The sequence below is a fragment of the Ictalurus furcatus genome, chromosome 13 (assembly GCF_023375685.1).
Source record: "Ictalurus furcatus strain D&B chromosome 13, Billie_1.0, whole genome shotgun sequence".
NCBI lineage: Eukaryota > Metazoa > Chordata > Actinopteri > Siluriformes > Ictaluridae > Ictalurus > Ictalurus furcatus.
The window spans coordinates 14,685,059-14,707,393 of NC_071267.1; the positions used below are offsets into that span (position 1 = coordinate 14,685,059).

The 22,335-nt window shown below is 40.6% G+C and overlaps 1 protein-coding gene across 1 annotated transcript in view; it reads left to right on the top strand.

Annotated features, from left to right (window-relative positions):
* Positions 1-22,335, top strand: part of ablim1b (actin binding LIM protein 1b) — a 43,494-nt gene that overhangs the window by 15,484 nt on the left and 5,675 nt on the right. The window contains exons 3-16 of the mRNA XM_053640423.1: positions 1,421-1,604; positions 2,751-2,860; positions 5,043-5,169; positions 6,296-6,389; positions 9,683-9,770; positions 10,569-10,627; positions 13,201-13,245; positions 13,812-13,889; positions 14,349-14,507; positions 16,727-16,762; positions 16,959-17,088; positions 20,794-20,886; positions 21,131-21,178; positions 22,044-22,190. Of these exons, the coding sequence (XP_053496398.1) occupies positions 1,421-1,604; positions 2,751-2,860; positions 5,043-5,169; positions 6,296-6,389; positions 9,683-9,770; positions 10,569-10,627; positions 13,201-13,245; positions 13,812-13,889; positions 14,349-14,507; positions 16,727-16,762; positions 16,959-17,088; positions 20,794-20,886; positions 21,131-21,178; positions 22,044-22,190 (1,398 nt within the window). The remainder of the gene's footprint in view (positions 1-1,420; positions 1,605-2,750; positions 2,861-5,042; positions 5,170-6,295; positions 6,390-9,682; positions 9,771-10,568; positions 10,628-13,200; positions 13,246-13,811; positions 13,890-14,348; positions 14,508-16,726; positions 16,763-16,958; positions 17,089-20,793; positions 20,887-21,130; positions 21,179-22,043; positions 22,191-22,335) is intronic.

Consider the following 22,335-nt stretch of genomic DNA (forward strand, 5'->3'; position numbering starts at 1 on the left):
GACTCTTAAAGAAATAAAAAGCTGTGTGTCTGCATGTTTGCACTGCAGTTGTTTCTGTGTGTTCTGGTTGACTCTATGTGTGGGTCTGCAATATCACCATGATTATAGGAAACAATATAAAGGTTGAAGGTGCTACATTTTCTGCCGTGCTACCATCAGTGGTACATCTTCTGAACATATCTTTCCCCTGGAAAGCTTTATTTGTGGTTATAAATGGATCCTACTGTTCAGCATTGTCACTTCAGAGCTCCAGGGTCCCCAGTTTGATCCACAGCACAGGTTACTGTAATGTGTTGAGTTTCACATTTTCTCCCAGTGTTCTTGTGAGTTTCCTCTGGGTTCTCCGGTTTCCTCCCACCTCCCAAAAACATGCTGCTATTAAGCTTGGCCACTTTAAGTTGCCTCTAGGTGTGAATGAGTGTGTGAATGTGTGTGTGCATGGTTCTGTACATTGCGATAGATTGGTATTCCCACCTCATGCTCAGTGTTCCTAGTATAGGCTCCAGATTCACCACAACCATGACAGGATAAAGAGGCTAATGAAAATGATTTTTTAAAAAAAATTATATTAAAGAGCACTGCTGTCCCTTAAATTATTTTAAAGTAAAGTAAAGATTTAAAGGTAAACTACATGCATCTTCCCAGGTAAAATATACATTATAAATCTCAGTGAATTCCTTTGCATTATTACCCTAATCCCTTTTACCTACTAAGTCAAAGTTATATTTCAGACTGTATATTGTATATTGATTTGTTAGGGAAAGTGTTGCACCCCACTTGGGACATGTTTGAACGTGTCAGGTACAGCACCATAACATTTCGCCTCCCACACACATCTGCAGATGAGTTTTCAACATGGAGACACAGTCAGTCTGTTTATAAACATCTCCACTCTCTCAGTACAGCGTTATTCAGTGAAGGTCTAAAGACGGGTTAAGGGTTGCAAATTGAAAAACTGATAGATGAGTGAGAATATCAAATGGCATTAAATATGCTGGACGATGTACAATATTGGCCTGGCTTGCCAAAGAGCTGTCATTCAAATCAGACCTACAAACTAGGCAAAAGACATCTACTAGAGATCTACTAGTGCAGTTCAACCTACACACAGACACATACACACACACACACACACACACACACACACACACTATCTAAACTAGTGCCAAATGCTCCACCAGTGGATGCTGTAAACTGAGGAATCATAACACTAATGGATGGAAGCCAAGTATTATAATCTTCTAGAAAAGATATCACAGCTATTCTCCACCTTAGTTGATCCCATGTATTAAACATCATATTATACAGTGTTAAAGCTACATCAAGTCACGATGCGTAAATGTATTCTTTTTGATGAGCGAATTTTGCATTAGACATGTACATTAATACTGCATGATTATCTGTCTGTGTGTGTGCCCAGTGTGTGGTTGTGACCTGGCCCAAGGTGGTTTCTTCATGAAGAATGGCGAGTATCTGTGCACACTGGACTACCAAAGGCTGCATGGAACACGCTGCCATGGCTGTGGGAACTTTGTTGAAGGAGAGGTGGTGACGGCCCTCGGGAAGACCTACCACCCCACCTGCTTCGTCTGCACCATCTGCAAGTGAGTTAACACTGGGCATACACATACAGACATCACCTGCATATGCATGGACACTTATCATTAGTACAGCTAATTTTACTACTACTAGTATAATCAATTCCTGTACAGATACACATACATCGCATAACTATCTACACATCATCACCTGGTCAAATACACATAGTGATGTAACATTAGCAGACAGGAAAACACTTAGTTCAAGTTGTTATCAACTGAAATGTAAACTGAATTGTAAGGATTGACACCATAGTCTTAATGAAAGCTCACAAAATTCAGACTTGGAACTATTGCTTACATAGAGGTTAAATTGTTTTTCCCAGTTGGAAGGTCGTAATTATGATTATTCCCATATGATGTGCTCCAAACACTGCATGGTGTCCAACATTAGTCTTGATTTTCAGAACTTGTAACCTGAGTTGCACTTGAGACTCAGACTTTGACATGATTGGATGAATTGTGTGTGCTGTGATGTGTAAATAGGCCAGGGGTATTATTTTAAATAAAATACCTTTTAATGCTTGACCTTAAATGACTATAAGGCAATCTGAAGTGGATATGTTTTCTTTCATAGTGGTGCTTCACTATTTGTACCACTTTTGACTAGTTGTCAGTTTGCTAATCAGACCAGATTATGAAAACTCTCCCCTTTCTGACTGAATGTCTATAGCCCTGTGGATTCGCCATTACAAAGGTTCAGCTATTAAAGTTGAGCTAGTTCATTTTTAAAAACTGAACAGTGATACAGACATTTTTTTTCAGATGTTTATCATGTCTGCTACAGTATATGTGAAATTCACATCTGGACTATGATCTGCCAGTTGACAACCCCTTAAATAATCCATGTATATAATTGTTACTTCAACACTGATTATTGTTACTGACTATACTTCAATTCACCAGAGGTTCACCCAGCAGTACTTGACTTGTCTTGTTGGTACCATATACCTGAGCACTAGCAGATGCTTCATAGATCTTGAGGCCAAATAATTGGACTAATGTCCCCTGGCTTATTAGTTTACTCCCAGAAAATAGCACATGATGTCACACTGAGATCATGGGAAAGTGTTCATGCTGAGATAATAGAGAGCTGTATTAAATTATACTGCGCGTCTCTGTGTTTAACCTCATGACGTTCTGTTTATGTAGACGGCCATTTCCTGCTGGAGACCGCGTCACGTTCAATGGAAAGGACTGTCTCTGCCAGCACTGCATCCAGCCAATGTCTCCTCCTCCCAAAGACATCAGTGCTTCCAGCAGTGAGTCACAGCATGCTTTTGCTCTCTGCCTATGTGCACTATACTCCAAACCAGTGTTCCTCCAGTAATCCTGTTATCTTCTGCTTTATCTCTTCCCTGTTCTCCATGACTCTCCATTGTTGTGCAAAGCTTTCACATAACTTATTAATTAAAAGTGCAGTTTAATCAGGTTTCAAGCCCAAATCAGATGCCATGCTATTTAACCTGACTCAAATACCCAAATATCCAGTCCTGTGCTCTCAAGCAAATAAGAACTTGTTCTCTCTCTTTTCCCTTCATTTCCTTCGTCTCAGTTTCTCTCCGGAGGAAGTTTTGTAATTCAGTATGCATGGCCAACGGGGAGGGAAAGAGAAACTCAAAACTGACCAGTAGGACTTGTCTCTGTACACTTACATTCTCCAGACATTTATCTCGTGCTCTTGTCTCAGTTGTGTTTTAAAGATTTAGTTGTCCTTTAGGGTTTATAAGGCATGGAATTTTTCTATTCAACATGTCTGACTCTATTAAATTTGTCATTGAGTTATCATTCGAGCGTTCCAATGCCACTGAGATTTCTTGATACCAGTCATTCCTCTCTGTGTTGATCGGTTTCAGGACTTCAACACGGCCACATTCAAATTCTTCCACTCAAGTTATAATAAGGAAGTGTATGACATGGCATGACTTTAGTACAAATTTCATCTTCTGTATGGTGACATATTTCCGAATGCTAGTCACACTCAGTACTTTTGCTCAATTGTAGCTGGTGATTGGGGAAGTGGATTGTGGACAAAAACATGATATTGTTGGTTGATAATATGTCCCCCACCTACTGTACAGTACATGTGCATTGCGACATAATGAAAAAACAGAAGATGTTTCAGTCAGGAAAACGTTATTGCATGTTGACAAAAGATTACAAAGTAAAACAGATTAATAACGTCAGTAAAGTTCAGTTTTACATTGCAGAAACTCAGTATAAGGTTGTTTTTAGTTTAACTTCAGAAAAAACATTGTTAATTTCATGAGCATTGTAATAATTAAATTAAGAGAGTCTCTCTCTCTCTCTCTCTCTCCACTTGCTGTCTCACACACACACACACACATACAATTTTAGGTTGAATGAACCTTTGTGTCATGCATGACTGATAATTTGTCTTTCAGTTAGAGAATTGAATGGTCACTGATGACATTTGTTGGCCCACATGAGCTCATGGAAGGCAGAGATTATACAGTCCATGGCTATTCATGTCTTGGTGGATTTTGCCAAATCTTGAGAGCCTTTCCACTTCTAAAAGACATCCGAGAGTTCTGAGAGTCTAAAGCCTTTAATATGCTGACAGGATGAGACAACACAGGTCTCCTTTTGAAACTTTTATATCTCTGCTCTTTGCTGGTTCTCTTCTAATCTCTCTCTCTCTCTCTCTCTCTCTCTCTCTCTCTCTCTCTCACTCACTCTCTCTCTCTCTCTCTCTCTCTCTCACTCACTCACTCGCTCTCTCTCGCTCTCTCTCTCGCTCTCAAATTCCTCACTTTTTCTTTGTACTGAGTGAAGGACTGAACCAGTTGTTACATTCAAGCATGAAGGGTCTTGTTACTTTTTTATTCAACTTTTAAACACTGGAGCAATATAGTAAAAAGTAATTCTGGTTAATTACACTTTCCCTAAGTTCTGAAAGAGCATGCAGTATTCTGTATTTATTGATTAATTTGCATGAATACTATATGTTTATTGAATGCTGAAACAACTTCCCTTAAAATTTTATTAGTTGACATAAACTGCGTTTGCAGTATATATGGGAGAAAATGTCTTAAAAAAAAGGTTCGCGATAATGACATAAAATATACTTATGCAGTATATTAGTGATTAGGATGATATTTGGATCCCAGTCAAAATACAAAATGATAAGTCTGGGCAATTTTTGGATCCTATTTTTGGACACAACATTTACACATACTACCAGTGCACAGTTAACTCCCCATATTTCATGTGAAGAAGGCAGTGCTGAGCCCCGGGCTGTTGTGTTTCTATAATCTTGCACTTCCACCTAGTGGCTTGTTAGAGTTTTGTTTGAATGTCTGTACACAGAAATGATTATGAGGTTTAGTTGAATCCTGCTACTGATGTCTGTTTACCTGATTGTAATTAAAAGCGTGTGTGTGTGTGTGTGTGTGTGTGTGTGTGTGTGTGTGTGTTCTGCAGATTGTGCAGGCTGTGGCAGGGATATTAAAAATGGACAGGCTCTGCTAGCTTTGGACAGACAGTGGCATCTCGGCTGCTTCAAGTGCAAGGCCTGCGGCAAAGTTCTGAGTGGCGAATACATCAGCAAGTGAGTAAATCTCATCAGCCTGTCTCTCTCACTGTCCGTTCCTGTGTGTGTCTTTGTACTTGCACCGTGTGTCTATCCTTTGGAAAATTCAGTTATAGTTCTCTATGTTTAACGGTGGTACTTCATGGACATCAAACTCTGAAACACCAAGAGCTACCAGGATGTTACTGTGTAGCTGTGTTTAGTATACATTAAACCGTAATACTACTAAACAACTAGGATACTACCACAGTTTTTTCATTTGTTTTATCTTATACTAACTATGGTTGTTTCATTCTTGACCATGGCATTATTCCGGCTTTCACTGTAGTTCTGACTGTGTATTATACATTATGCTTGAGCCTTATTATGACACTGTGACATGGTTTTATATCGATTTAATATGTTAATGGCAGGTTTGTAATCGATTTATTTTGATAACTAACCCTAATTTAAAAGATTTAGGTACATAGCTAATGCCAAGGGGCACGTTTATTATTTTAAAACGAGGTTTAATTGCTTCTGGAAGTATTTGCATAAGGGAAGAAATGCATAGGTATTGGTATACAAGCTGATTTTGACAATGAAGTCAATGAAATTTATTCAGTTTGTATTAGGGTAAATGATAATGATAATGAGTCTTTATTGGTCACATATACATTACAGCACAGTGAAATTCTTTTCTTCACATACCCCAGCATGCCATGAAGTTGGGGTCAGAGCGCAGGGTTAGCCATGATACAGCACCCCTGGAGCAGAGAGGGTTTAAGGGCCTTGCTCAAGGGCCCAACAGTGGCAGCTTGGCAGTGCTGGAGCTTGAACCCCTGACCTTCCGATCAGTAACTCAGAGCCTTAACCGCTAAGCCACCACTGCCCAACAGTTAGTCACTTAACTGTTATTTTAGTCTCTACATAACGAGGAGTCAAATTGCCTGAGTTAATTATATAATTGAATCATTTTCTGAATTCAACTTCAGTAAAAATAAAAATTGGTTAGCTTTTGTAAGGGTAGACTTTGCAAGGACCTTATCAATGCCTTCTAGAAACATATAGAAACGGTACGGTGAGGTGACAGTGACGGTGAGGTGTAAAAGGGGAATACAAAGGTTTTTCAAAGAGTAAGCAATTCGCTCACCCTGTTTTTCAGGGATGGTGCACCGTACTGTGAGAGAGACTACCAGATCCACTTTGGTGTGCAGTGTGAAGCCTGTCATCAGTATATAACGGGGAGGGTTCTGGAGGTGAGTATCTGGCATCCTCACAGTTAAAATTCTTCAAAGGAAAAATATTGTTCAGCATGTTGTTCAGTGGTGCCTCGAGTTCCCTGACATTTTTCCCCCGTGAGCCTGTGTAGGATAAGCGATATGGAACATCGATGGATGCATGTTGTTCGGGGCGCTGTGTTTTTTGGGGGGTTTTTTCAGATTATTCTTATTTTTCTTGCTGTATTGTGTTGCTTGAATGAAAGTCTATTATACTGCTCTCACTGACCATCTGCAGCTGGATGGTCTATCTGTTTACAAGCACTCACACAAACATACACACACATGCTGTAATGCTATGACCAACAGTTAGTTTGACATAACCAAAATACCATGTTTGAAGAGTTCTGAAGTCTCACGATCTCAGCACCAGCCCTTGGGGAAAAGAGCACAAAATGAGCAGGGAAACAGTTGGCCGGATGCCACAGTCCCACCCTAGCATTGTAGACAGAGCAGCCTCTGAGTCTAAATCCATCTGATAGGCTGAGAGACCAGCAGGAGGAAGAAGGAAGGGGAGGGGGAAATTGATGAAGAGTTTGGGAGTTCTCAGGAAAAGTCTGAGAGACAGATTGAGGGACAGAGTGTGCAAAAAAGAACAAGTGTACAAGGAGCTTTTCTGCTAAATCGCAGGGCTGGGGGTCCACACAAGCCGCCTGCCAAAGGTAAGACTGCCAGATGTTTTCAGAATCGATCATCATCATTTTTTGGACATTCCATCAGGTAATAGGAGAGGGGTCCTGTATATGATAATGGGGTTTTGTAGTTTGCATCATTTCATCAGTGTGTATTTCATTCACGTGTTCTTGTTGTTTGAATGCTGACTTTATGTCCTAGACAGAATTTTGAACACCACTACACCCTTTGACTTCTGGACTAAATATTAACAGGAAGCTGTCCTGTGGCTCACTTCATACACACATTGTTCTTTTTGTGTCTCAAACCAAACCCACCCAGACAGAGCAGTTGTCAGTTGTAGTGTGAATGCTATTCATAGAAATCTGTGTATCCACATATGGTGGTGAAAATCTCAGTGGAATCTTATCAATGTGAAGCCACAGAGACTTTAAAGCAGTAGACACTTCTATATTTGTCCAAGTGGGTTTGTGTAGAATGTCTTTTTGCCAGGAACAGATGGCCTTGTTGTAAAAACACAAGGGATGAAGCATTATTTTGACGTTTGAACTGGTGACGATGATGGTGTCTCACCCTCGTTAGCATGTTGTCAATGGAGAGTGAGACTGAAATGTTTAACATTACAGAGTGCTGACACTCTGTTAAAACACACACACACACACACACACACACTTTTCCATTTGCAGCATTTAGCAGACGCTCTTTTACAGAGTATCTTATAGAACTGCTTAGTTGTTTTCATTAAGAAAACTTAACGAGAATCTTAATGCTAGTTCAGATTGTCTGTAAAGATACCAACTTGACACTGCCATACACACGAGTCAGTGCTGATATATACGGACTTATATATTCGTACTTACATAAGAAAACACGTGCACAGGTCTAGATTTGGTATTAATTAAATAGTGCGTATGAAAGCAATTGGTCATTGATCTGTGTTTGAAGACAGCGTAGGACGACCACGGAAAGTTCTAACCACCACCTGGATGTCAGAACAGGAAAAGTCCTGATGCATGTCTTTCTTGAGGCTTTAAGAGTGGAGAATGAATTGTGTCTCGGTATAAAGTGTGGAATCTGACTGTTGCCATGGGGGGTATGATGGGGAGGCTTGTGTAAGCTAGCATCAGTGGTCTAACGCTAATGCAGGCAGCCTGCAATAATAGTTTAGTCTGTCCTCTCAATTTTCTCTGAGTGTTTATCTCCACTGTGCTAAAAGTGCACAAGGGAGCACTTTGAGGCAGCATCCAACCAGGTGGCTCTGCTTTCTGAGATTAGCACACAGGAAAACACCGTTTCCACAGACACACACCCCATGTTACGCAGCCTTCAAGAGCCTTCTCTGTATGCTCTTAGCATGACTACAGGTCTGTTTATTCTGTTTCTAATGGCCTTGTCTTTCTCTCTGGTGATCTTTTTTTTCCCCACTGCATTCATCATTTTTCCTTTCCCTTTTTCTTTACCCCTCGCAGTTCCTCTCTTTGGCTTTTTCTTCTGCTAACACCCTTCCATCTGGAACTGGAGCCCCCTCTGTTTCCCCCTGAACTTTCCAGTAATGACTCTTTGTTTTCTCCACGGTTTTCACCAGTTACACATTCTTGTGCATGATGTAATAAGGAATGATGGATAGCCATCTTGCAGGAGAGAAATTAGAAAGAACATCCACTGTTGCACAAAAATTTGTTTACGACAAGAGTGTTACTTAGGCCTGTTGTCATAGCGAGGCAGGCTGGGAGGAGGGATGGGGTCACATCTGTGTGAAATCAAACATTTCTGCTGCATTGCCTCATAGTTCATCAGACAAGGGAGGAACATGGAACATTGGCCAAAGTACTGCAGGTGATCCCCAGCACCATCAAAATCCAAATGTGTGTGTGTGTGTGTGTGTGTGTGCGTGTGCGTGTACGCGCATATGTTGTGTGTGTGTGTGTGTGTGTGTGTGTGTGTGTGTACATGGACGTGGGTGTGCTCAAAATGAGGAAAGTGTCTATCTACATTCCCTTTATAATGACATAACATGCTATTTGGTATACCCCTGACATCATTTAGCAATGAAAGCACGTGTAATTTGAAAGGAAGCTTCATTTGTTGAAGAGCAAGTGGAACAAAAATGGAAGGATAATCGTTTGAGTGAAGAAGAAAAGAAAGAAAAATTGAGTTTTGGAGGGGTTTGGAGTTTAGATAAGAAAATGAGAGTTATTGATGGAGAAAGTATAATTGTTTTGGAAATGGAAAGAGATGGAGTTGAAAGCTGTTGAAAGAAAGAGAGCGAGAGAGCGATATGTTGGAGGCGCAGGAGCTCATCAGCATTCCTAGAGCTAATGTAAAACAGCAGGATGATGAGACAGCACTGCAGATGACTTACAGCTGTGTTCTATGAACATGGACTCAGGAAACACACGACACATGAATAGACAGGCACATACACACACACGCATACACACACAGAGGACTCAGTGGTAAGTGGAGGAGATAGCACATCTGCTTTTCCTCTCACAGGCCTTTCTATTATATATTACATGTAAACTTTTATTAAAGATTAATCACTTCATGTGTGTATTGACTTCATGCCCTGAGAGGTTTGTTTTTGCACATTCAGTATTTGTTGAACCGCACTGATCCTTGCCATCTCGGCTCCGCAGGCAGGCGATAAATACTACCACCCCAGCTGTGCACGATGCAGCCGGTGCAACCAGATGTTCACGGAGGGGGAGGAGATGTACCTGCAAGGTGGGTAAAACAGCTGATAATGTAAAAGGATTTGCACCTGACTTCTAAACGACTTAGATGTATTCATTTTTAATATTTTTTTTTTCCATCCATGCTTTTCACTCTCACAGTGATTCTGTATTCACTTCCAATTTCTCACTTGCTGGATGCTTTAATGGCTGTAAGAAGATGTGAATGAAAATCAAAATGCATTTTTTTTTTTTAAATAATGTTATATTTCTGAGTGAAACACAATATTTGGACGTCATATGGTCAGACTTGATGATAACTGGGATTGGGACTTGTACCTAAAACCTCTACTGTAATCATGAAGACTACACTATGCATCCTTTCAACACACTTAGTACTGTTTGACTTTGTAATAATTTATAATCCTATTATCTGGTGACACCAAGAAGAGAATGGGTTCCCTTTTGAATCTGGTTTCTCTCAAGGTTTCTTCTTCATGTCATCGCAGGAGTTTTTCCTTGCCACTGTTACCACTGGCTTGCTCACTATGGATCTTAACCCAAATCTTAACCTACATCTCGGTTACTGTAAAGCTGCTTTGTGACAATGTCTGTATCTGTATTTAATGATTATTTAATAATAAATAAAGAAGTATTTTTATAACTACTAATAATAAAATTAATAATATCTATCTATCTATCTATCTAAAAATCACTATAGAAAAAAATTATATTGAATCGAATAGGCAAACTTTCACAATCAGCTTTAAGGGTAAAACTCGTATGGATGAAGTTTAGTATATAAACTTTTCTCCCTCTTTCTTTTTTTTCTCTTTTTCTCTCAAAACAGGCTCTACAGTGTGGCATCCAGACTGTAAGAGCAACATCAAAGTAGAAGAGAAGTACAGGGTGAGTGTTAGCGTTCCACACACCAGTCACACACCCTGCTGGTCCTCTGTCCTCACTTTCTTTCATTCAGCTTTATTTCTACTTGCATCCTCAGTCCAGTGACAGATCTTTTGCCTTTCTCTACAAATTGTCCCAAAACTTAGTGTGGTGTCTGTCCTAGTGCTTGTTTGAGTGTGAGTAGATGGGTACGCTTCTCAGAACCAGGTGATATGTGTGTGTGTGTGTGTGTGTCAGTGTGTGTCAGCTTGTCCTCTCTGTTCTGGTTCTCCTCTGTAGGAAGCACAACAGCGACCTGGCAGAAAGCCCCGTCCTTTTGTTATCTTTTTGCCCCTGTCTAAATGTGAGTCTCAGTGTAAGACGAAGGGCCGGGGTGGCTCTGCTCGAGGCATACGTCCCCTGCGCAGGACGGAGGTTTGCAGTCTCCTGTCTCCTCCCTCTGTCCTGCACCACTTCCAGCTAAACTCACTGTCCTGCTTCACCTGCAATCCACACCATATTGTGTCTCTTTTAGGACAGTGAAGTTCACTGGTGTATTTGCAGAACAGAGAGGGCAACACTCCAGATACACACTGTGCCTCCTCCAGACAATGCAAGCCTAGAGGGTTAGCTTGCTGTCTTGTGCTAAATTGCTTCCTAACAACAGGAGCAAGAAATTGGTGAAAATCCTGTCATTCGCATCATGTAATAAATAAGCAGCACATCTGTCTTTCTGAACAACTGGCATGAACAAGAAAGTGAGTCGAGGAGACAAAACATGTCTGTGATATGTGAAAGAAGGTGGATTGCAGTAGATCCGTGAGCGCATGGTGAATAGAGACGGTTGGGTGCATGCTGAGGCGGATCTAATGACTGTATGACAACATGGCTCTCGTGCATGTTCTCTTGTGCCCTTATGAGGTCAAAAATTCACCAAACTGAAAACTGCATTTAGAACCAGAGTCTGCGAGCTTCTGACTGGCAATGACTAAAATTGGCAGAAAAATGTAGTAAAAAATATAAAAAGACAGGAAGAGGGACAATGTACTCTTCTGATGCCTGACATATTATTGACATCCCATTATTTCATAGCGTGTATGTACACTAATTGCATTTAATTTAGTTAAAGCCTGATTTCTTCTATGCATGCTTTGAAGTGAATATCTAAACAGAGGTCAATTGATTGTGATTTAAACCACCTAAAATGTTTGTCTTGTTTACAGTAGTTGTGACAATTTGAGATGGACACCAGATTATTTTACATTTATAATGACTTGATAAAAATCAGTTTAAGCAAACATCTGCTAGTTGAAACTATTAACTGAAAATGCATGGTAATAACCTTTATAACGGTGTTGCTTGGTGACAGAGAAGGAATCTCCATATACGATAACATGTAGTGTTAGATGATAGAGAAGCTCCATCAGAGAAACTTAAAGCTGGCGAGGGATGGAAAGTACAAGCCCATGATGCAAGACCAGTGTAACAAATCAATGTCACCTCATCATCCATGCCATAATAAACATGGTCCACTAATTTGTATATTAAATGCATTTATTTATTTATTTATTTATTCATTCATTCATTTTCAATACTCACTTTATCCTGATCAGGGTTGTGGTGATCTGGAGCCTATCCTAAAAGCATTGGGTGTGAGGCAGGAATACACCCGGACTGGGACACCAGTTCACCTTGCACATACACACTGACACTTATTCACACCTAAGGGTAATTTCACCAGTCCACCTACAGGCATGTTTTTGGGTGATGGGAGGTAATCGTAGAACACATCCAAAGTCACTTAAGATTAAGAAAAGCATGAACCCATGCTGACATGGGGAGAATATGCAAAACTATCCAGAGAGTAACCTGTTCTCATGAATGCTAAAAAGTTTTTATTATAAAGAAGAATATTTAGAGAGAGTCTAACATAAAGGCAAGGACTGACGAGTGTTTGTTTGATGCGTGCACCGTTCACCAGTATGGATAATCATGAGGTTAAAAATGTACTTCTGTCAGTCACGAGTGAGGATCAGAGACATTTTGGCTTCATTGTCATGTTGTCCATCATATAAACCAGTGGTTCTCAAACCTTTAGCACCCAGGGACCTATTTAACTGTAGAAATAAATAAATAAATAAATAAATTCCACAGACCCCTTCAGTACAGATTTGTGTTACTGTCATAATATAACTTTTAAGATCTTGTTCTCATTGTTTAAATGTGAACAATTATATTATACAGTCATTTAAAGCTTTTTATTCCTGAATTTTCGACCGACAGAACATGTTAGGTCTAACTTGACGCTATTTATAGTCCTACCATTTTTTTTAAGTTACAAAGGTTTGGATTAAACTCAATTCAAGGGACCTATGAAAGGCTAATAACTATAAAACCTCAATCACAAATGAAATAGCATTGATTTGTGACTTACGCAGCTGTAACAGTATAAACATATCACAGCCCGCCTGGTTATGCTTCACGGACCCCTGGGGGACCCCACTTTGGGAACCACTGATATAAACAATCTGTGAGTGAATCACACGGATGTGCGTCGGAGTGTGTGATTTCCTGTGACCCTCTTCCTCCCTCCACAGCTTCTCCCTCCCTCTGTAACCTCACTGCACCAATCAGAAAGGCAGGTACTGTATTCTGCTACTGGCAGCAGAGTGGCGCACGCTCTATGTATCAGCAGCTTGAGGGCAGCATACCCACACTCAACCAGCCTATGACCTCATAATGACCTATGTGTGTGTCATTACACTTTTCACCAGTGCGGGCATGTGGCTGTTGCCCTCTGACCCAGATTTGCGTAAAGGCAGTCAGACTCACCACAGAAACTCGACTCGGATATGAGCTTACGGACAGAGCCGGGGAAAGTTTCATTCAACAGTACATCACCATAGTAATAAGCATGTATCTGTTTACAAACCATAATCATTCTCATTTGAGCAGCTTTGCTGAAATTTCCACAAAGAGCCATATCTGGAGGACCATGCTGCATGGCCTGTGGATGGCAGCTTGACATGGCTTGTGGCTGTTTCTGTATAAAAAGCTGGGATGGGGAAGCTACAGTATTGATGCTGCTGTTGTAATCTTGATTTATGCTCTGTTCGTGTCGTTCGAGCTTGCGTGCGAGTCTGTGTGTCTGTCCGCGTGCATGTTTGTGCTTGGCTGACCACTAATACAAAGTCTCGTTCATCTGCAGCCCACAAGGTCTTCGTCGGAGAGTATCTGTTCTCGGCCGGGTTCCAGCATCCCCGGCTCTCCTGGTCACACCATCTATGTGAGTCGTCCTTGCCAGCGCCATCTATCGCTCCCTGAACCAATCACCATTCACTCTCAAATGGAGTCTGTGGTTGCATGAGGCTGCACAGAATGCTCTTTTTCTCTTTTCCTTTCTCTTATTGCTCTCTAAACAGACACATTTGCATTGAGCTCTTAATACCAAGCCTTGATGCATACACACAGAATCAATATGAATCCTGTTTAAGAGAACTTCAGTATAATAGGAAGCACAGCTGCAATGAACCATAGCCATACAGTATATGAAGCCCCATATACTCTGTTTTTTGTTGTTGTTGTTTTTTTTGTTTTGTTTGGTGACCCATGTGGCGTGCTGTAACTATGTTCATATGTGACGTGGAACTGTTTGACCCCTAGTATGACTTTCCTTATCCCGTTCCCTTTGTTTCTCCCTCTGTGTGATTCCCTTCCTTTTGTGTCCCACCTCTCCTCCCTCTAGGCAAAAGTAGACAATGAGATCATTGATTACAAGGACCTAGCAGCCATCCCCCGAGTCAAGGCCATTTATGACATAGAACGTCCAGACATGATATCCTACGAGTCTCTGCACTCCACCTCCTCTACCCTGGAGAGACAGGGCAGACACAGCCCTGGAGAGGTAATACAGAGCTACTATCTTCTAATCACTCAATGCTCATACAGCTGAGTACACTTATATTCCTGATGGGATAATTATCAACAGGAGTTACATTTAGAAAATTCTTGTCCAATCTGCAGTTTGAGCGGAACGATTTTGGTTCAGAAAATACAGTCGCAAATTAGAACCAAATGGACTGAGACCTTTAGATAGGATAGTTACTAAAATCAGTTGATGTTAAAGGCAAAAACGTCTTTTTTATGTATTATGCATATGACATGGACGGATAAATAATTGATTATTGTAAACTATTACAGGTCTAATCTTTTCTGCGAAAGCTGGTAAAGCATTTAAATACTCAGGATGCACTCCTCCTTAATACTTGTTAAGAGTATTTACTTAAACATCCTTCAATTTTTAAATATTTATTTGTCATAGTGTCAGAGTAGTTGATATAGAATGGTAAAAGCCCCCGCATTTAATACCTATGGCATCTAGCTGACTGATTTTTATTTTTTTTTATCAGTCATTTGTTTAAATGGGCAGTGTTCCAGGCCACCGACCCATATACCCAGCCTCACTCCAACAGTAATACTAACCCTTGTACCCTGGAAATGATCTGTGCGTGAGTGTGTGTGTGTGTGTGTGTGTGTGTGCGTGTGTGTGTGCGTGTGTGTGTGCGTGAGTGTGTGTGCATGTGCGAGTGTGTGTGTGTGTGTGTGTGCGTCAGTGCGTGCGTGAGTGTGTGTGCGTGTGCATGTGTGTGTGGAGGGGGGTGTAATGTGTGAATTTATGTCTTTATGTTACAATGTCTGTTTAATATCATGTATCGCACATGTATTGAACATTGTCCTATCATTCCATGTCTGTGTATCGGAGGAAATGAAGTGTGTTTTATATTGACTGTCAGTGCTGCTCTCATATTAAACATTGCCAAGTTGTACCTGGATCTGCCTGTGCTGTGTCTGTGTCCAGCTCGCAGTGTTACAGTGCCCTCTGCTGAACACTCTCAGGGTTTTATTATCATATGAGGACTCAAGTCATTCAGTGACGCATACTGTCTTGACTCCATACTGCAAAATCTGGCCTTGTCTTGTACATGTGTTTTATTCGATTTGACAAAAGGGAAGACTTGACATCTGTATACATCAAGCACACCCTTTTTCAAGGGCTGATTCCTTGTTGGTAGTGTTATATGATTAGGTAATAAGCAACAGATTTAAAGCAGTCTCATGCTGTAACTGTAGGCTGTGTTTCCTTCCTACAGTGCCAGAGTACTACAGGTGACCAATCCCCCATCAGAGGCCATATTAAAGTGAGTGTGTGCAGGATTGCAGCAGTGCATGCCCAGTGAATTTACTAATCTTCGAAAACACAACCAAACCAGTTCCTGGATTATAATTTTTTTTACCCAACTAACCAATAAACTTTACTATGAAGCAACAATATGAAAACCAAACAGAATATTAAATCTCTAACCAAACCGATCACATTCTAGTAGTGAAAAATGATCTTAATGAGGTCAGATAATAATCCATTGCAAGAAAAAGTTTCAGTGTGATTTGATTTCCTGACTTTGTTCTTTATATTCTTAAAAACAACAACAACAACAAAGGACTTGAAAGCTTGAAAAAACTCAATTTCAGTCAAATGAATGGGACCACAATGTAATGGGACTTTATGGGAAGCCATTGGTGATAGTGACACTATGGTTTATATCCACTTTCTTAGACCATGCCGCAAGATGCCTCCCCCATGTCAGCTGAGACTGTAAGTTGGTCAGGAATGTCGAGTCTTGAATCTAGCACAATTTTACCTTCACCAGCACAGTTTTATCCTGCACAACTTTTCCCTCCTCTCTGCTTTTCCCATCTGTTGTATATGTATTCTGGGCACCTATGTGTGTCAGCATGTGAACTGCAGTTTGTTTGTCTTGTCTTTATCTTTGTGTTCCGGTATAGCCTTATAAAAATCATTGCAGACTGTCTCCTCTCTGCTTTCTATACTTGAAAAAAAAACCTAGTTAAAACATTCACATAGTTGTTTGAATCAGTATCAACATGCTACAATGACTTTATTCAATTAATCAAGTTATTTCTTAAGTTTTAGCACTACTGTACTTACCCTATCCATTCTACTCTGTCTAAAGAATTTGGGGTTTTTTAAGTCGAATTTACACAGAGCTTTTTTCTCCTTGTTGTTGTTGTTGTTGTTGTTGTTGCTGCTGCTGTTTTTTCCAGTCACCAAGAACCCTGTCTCCCACCCCGTCTGCTGAGGTTAGAGTCTGCTCCATACTGAAACCTAGATACACGCTGATATCAGTGCAGTTAGTGTTGTTCTAGTAGTTTTACTAATCTTGTTGCACAACATCACGTAGTTCTAGATAAGGCTTCTGCACATAGCACAGCGCCCACAGCATTGTTGAACTGTGCCATGTAAATTGATGGTGTGTCTGTGTGTGCTGTGTATTAGGGCTGTTATGACATTCGAGAACGCATCATGCAACGATCCACCAGCCAGGGCTCCATCGGCTCCCCGATGTACAGTCGACACAACTACATACCTACACTGTCTAAGACACCACAGCACTTCCACAGACCAGGTGAGAGTGAGGGTCATTTCTTTTCTTTTTTTATTATTTACTTCCTTTAGGTAGTAAAGGACCAGCTACTCTTACACATGGAAGTAGTGTGCTTGTGTGTGTTTGTGTGTTTGAGAGTGTATGTGGCATTGCCGTAGGCTATCTACCTTTTGAGGCCTTTCCCCTTTTTCATTTCCTTCTCCTTTTCCTGCTTTGCTCATTGTGGCATTCCTTGCCTCTTTCTCTCCCGTTTTTCTTCCCACACCCTTTTTTCTCCCTCCTCCTCTTTGTCTGAGCACCCAGCAGGAATGCTGAAGCTCTGCTCCTCTTTGCGCTCTAGCAACAGTGACAACCGTCCCACTTCCCCTTTCCGACATCACTTCCTCCCCCATAACAAAGGTAAGAATCCGCATGTCTTCCCTGATGAGAGTGAAAGCATTGTGTTCCAGTAGTAGTGTCTGTAGGCGTTTTTCCCGCTGAGGCTCCACAAACCAGTGAGGACCTAAACAGTTCAGGAACAAGTTCTTCATTTATGTTTCTACCAAACTCCAGGAACCACAAGCGTGATGCATGCTGTGCAATGATACAACTTTTCAGCACTCAGCAAAAACACACCAAACATGGAGGAAGTTAAGATTTGTTGATTTGTTGATGTCTTAGAAGCTTTTAATTTCACTGAATCTAGAGCCAATTTTGTCTATCTTGATATCTCTTGTGTCATTTAGTTATATTGGTAACAGGCTGTCACTTGTGAGCATTAGGACAGTGCTGAGCAACAAACTACAGTCCCAAAAGTCTCCATACAGAGGGGACTATGTTTCCCAGCACTACGGCAGTTGTGTCTTCATCAGTGGATGTTCGTGGATGTCTACTTCTCGTTTAGTCCTCAACACCTCCAGTCTTTCTGAATTTGTTATTAAGTTTGGTAACAGTGTCCAGCCGTGAGAATGATTTCAATATGATTTTATATTTTGTCAAAGGCATACTTAAAGGTTTAAAGGAAAAATATATATAATATAAACTAAGTATGAAAAATTTTGGAATAAATTTAGCTAAAAAATGTTAATTTCCCCAATTTATGGAGACTTTAACAAGGTTGCATTCACTCTTAAATTTGCCTGGAAATCAAAGCTACACCCTCTGACATTAAACACTTAGCACATAAGAGGGTACGCCATTTTGTGAAGCTTGCATTTGACCAATCAGTACGGTTCAGTAGTTCTTTTTCCACAGAAACTTACCTTCTGCAGAAATGAAAACGATTCCAGGAATGAAAATTGGCAGTAGGTGATAAGGTGGTACATGCTTCTAAACCCTGTGCTTTCCAGAAAATCTTCACCAAAATATCCGAGGGCTCCTCTGTCTCCTCCAGTAGTACTGACTATGGAGCTTTGGGATGATTTTACTGAGATATAGTCTCTTTAGCTTGTTGGTTGTGGACTGTACTGTATATGGCAACGTCATTGAAGGGAGTCAAAAGTTCTGAAATTGTATCATCAGCATGGCACGTATACTTTCTGATATAGTTAGGTTGAGAGCTGCATTGGGACGGCCATTGCTCCCAAGCTTCATGCAAACTGAGCACGGCCAGCTAATCACACATTCCTGTATATAATGCATCTGTGCCTCTGTCCTCCCTACAGATTCTTTCTGCATAGGTATGTCTTGGCTTTGTGGCTGTTATTCTCATTGTGTGGTGCTATTCTTTTGTCTGTGGCAGCTGTGAGGCATGTCCCATGTACAGGTTCTATGACTGTTTCTCTCTCCTCTCGATGTCTCGTCTCTCATCTTATTTAGCATCATATTATTCAGCATTATATGACATGATGTTCCTCCACTAACTCTTTATCCTGAATGCTGCCACCTTAAAATGTACAACCCCAATTCTGAAAAAGTTGGTATGGAAAATGCAAAAAAAAAAAAAAAAAAAAAAAATTTGAAAATTCGATTCACCCTGTACTATTCTGAAAACACATTATTGACACATTATTTGATGTTTATTTGATGTTGATAATTTATTTTTGAAAATAAACACTCATTTCAAATCTGAAGACTGCAACACACTCCAAAAAAGTTAGGACAGTCAACTGTCAACATCACCTTTTCTTTTAATAACACTTATTAAGTGTTTGGATGCTGAAGACACCAGTTGGTTAAGTTTAGCAAGTGGAATTTTCCCCCATTCATCCATTATGCATTTCTTCAGCTGTGCAACTGTACAGGGCCTTCGTTGCTTTATATTGCACTTCATAATGCGCCACACATTCTCAATCAGACACAGGTCAGGACTGCAGGCAGGCCACGCTAGCACCCGCACTCTGCTTATGCAACCATGCGCTTGCAATATAGACAGGATGTGGTTTGGCGTTGTCCTGCTCTGAACATATGTTGCTCCAAAATGTGTACATATCATGCTGCATTAATGCTGCCTTCACAGATGTGCAAGTTACCCAAGCCATGGGCACTGGCACATTCCCATACCATGACAGATGCTGGACCTGATGCTGATAACAGCTTGGATGATCCTTTTCCTCTTTGTCCCAGAGAATACAACGGCTGTTTTATCTATTTATTTAAATGTTGACTCGTCAGACCACAAAACACGATTCCACTGTGCTACTGTCCATCTCAGATGAGACCGAGCCCAGAGAAGTCGGCAGCGCTTCTGGACAGTGTTGATGTATGGCCTCTGCTTTGCATAGTAAAGCCTTAACTTGCATCTGTGGATGCAGCGGCGAATGGTGTTTACTGACAAAGACTTACCAAAGTATTCCCAAGCCCATGTCAGGATATCCATTACAGACTCATGACGGTTTTTAAGACAGTGAAGTCTGAGGGATCGGACATCACGCGCATTCAGAAGTGGTTTTCGGCCTTGACCTTTACGCACAGAGATTTGACTAGATTCCTTGAATCTTTTAATTATATTGTGCACTGTAGAAGGTGAAATGCCCAAAATCCTACCGATTTGTCTTTGGGGAATGTTGTTCTCAAAGTGTTGGATTATTCGCTGATGCATCTGTTGGCAGATTGGTGAGCCTCGACCCATCCTTGCTCTTGAAGGACTAGGCCTTTTTGGAGACTCCTTATATACTATGATTAAACAATTGCCTCGAGTGTTTCACATCACCTTCTTATTTCAACTTCTCACATCGCTATTAGTCCTAAACTTTCCCTGCCCCTGTTGAAACTTTTTTCAAATGTGTTGCATGCATCAATTTCAAAATAAACGTTTATCTTTAAATAACTATGCAGTTGATTAGGTAAAACACCAAATACCTTGTCTTTATACATTTTTGTTTAAATACAAGTCAAAGTACATTTACACATCACTCCTCTTTGTTTTTATTAGCATTTTCCATACGGTCCCAACATTTTCAGAATTGAGGTTGTACTACTAAACTTCTGAATGTTGTCCATTTTTGTTATCCTTGGATTTAAGGGCATCTTGAGTGTTGCAGATGTACAGTGCAAGTTTTAGTTTTGGATGCTGAAGTGTTGGTCATTGTGGAGAATTTGCATGCTCGTGTCTCTGGTGTCCTATTGATGTTTTACAGCTCCTTTCTCTTATACAGAGAGGACACACTTGATTCATCCATCACACTTTCCTTCTCTACTTAACTCCTCTTTCATTTGTCCATATTTACATAAGCAAGAATTTATTCTTTCTTTCTTCCCCTCTTCCTCTTCCATGCTTGTTTCCTTTTTCCTTCTTCTTTCTTGGAGGCACTGAGCCGTCAAGTGGCCGGAGTTCTCCCTTGTCCTCTCGCTCGGCCACCCCGACCCTCTTTCTGACCCCTAAACATTTCCACGTCCCAGGTAGGAGCAGGAGTATCGACAAGCTTGCATATGTCTGTGTGTGTGTGTGTGTGTGTGTGTGTGTGTGTGTGTGTGTATGTGTGTGTGTGTTTTCCTAATCCTCTCTTTCAGTCTAAATTATATGTCATGTATGTATTATCATTGTGCATTCCAGTTAGGATCATTTTATGGACCATCATCCATGTTCATCAGACGGTTAATATCTGCAATTTCTGAGCTCTTTTGTCTTTGCTTCTTATTCCAGACCAAGGCATGAACATGTACAGAAAGCCACCAATCTACAAACAACATGGTATGGCTATTGTGTTTTTGACTGATCATTTGATCATTTATAATTATAACACAAATCAGGTTCACTGAATATGCATTGGCTGTTTAAGCATTTGTTTCTCATTATATGTAAATGGATAAGGCAATATCAGTGTATGAGACAAATAAGGGATATTTTAATGCTTGATATATAAATAAGGTAAGTACAGTGAGACAGATTTTAACATGGTTTGGATCATGACTTTTTTCATTAATCATGTTTAAACATCAATTTATCTGTGAGAGTGATTGTATTTTGTATGAATGTGCATTCTCTGACCAAGTTTTGTATATTTATGTTTGTTCATGTGTATGTTGACACCATCATACCATTAACATTTCGTTGTGGCATATGTGACTACATAATCCATGCTCACATGTAAGTACTGTTCAGCTCAGCTCAATTCGGACTCTCTGACAGCTACTTTCTTCTCTTTCCTCATTGCCAACTTGCTCAGCCCTGAAAACTAAAATCACTACTCCTCTTCTGGCTGTGCCCTATGAAACATCTTTGCCTTTGGTTGCATGGGGTTATGAAATGCAGGCTCTCACAGGAATCACTAATACAGTTTGAGACCTTACTCTTTGCATCCCTTTATTAAAAGATTTTCTGAAAAGACAGTATTGCTCTACAGACTTCTGTTTGAACTACAGTGCTGGCCATAAATATTAATGCACGGAACATTCTTCAAAATCTTTTTTGGACTGTAAATATTGTTCCTAGTGAATGTAAATCAAATCAGAAACTCTGCAATGTCCTGCTTTGAACGGATTGGCCAGCACTGTATCTGATTTCATCCTTTGTCAATCAACCAATGATAGTCAAGTTCCCCAAAATACCAATCCAGATTCAGCTGCACTCGCAGCCCAAAGCAAGTTTGCTGGTGACATCATCAAATCTTCCAAGTTCCCTGCTGCTCAAGCACCCCGACCGGATGAAACAGCAAAGATTGAGACTGACTACTGGCCCTGCCCTCCCTCCCTTGCAACCCTAGGTAGGCTCCTACCCCTGGCTCCTCCAGGAAGACTAGCCTACTGAGAAGCATGTGAAAGCAGAGTCAGAGGCAAAAGAATATGTTGGCAATGTCAGTACTGTATGTCTTGTCAATACAACCTATTGTTTGCTCAGGTGCAGGAGCT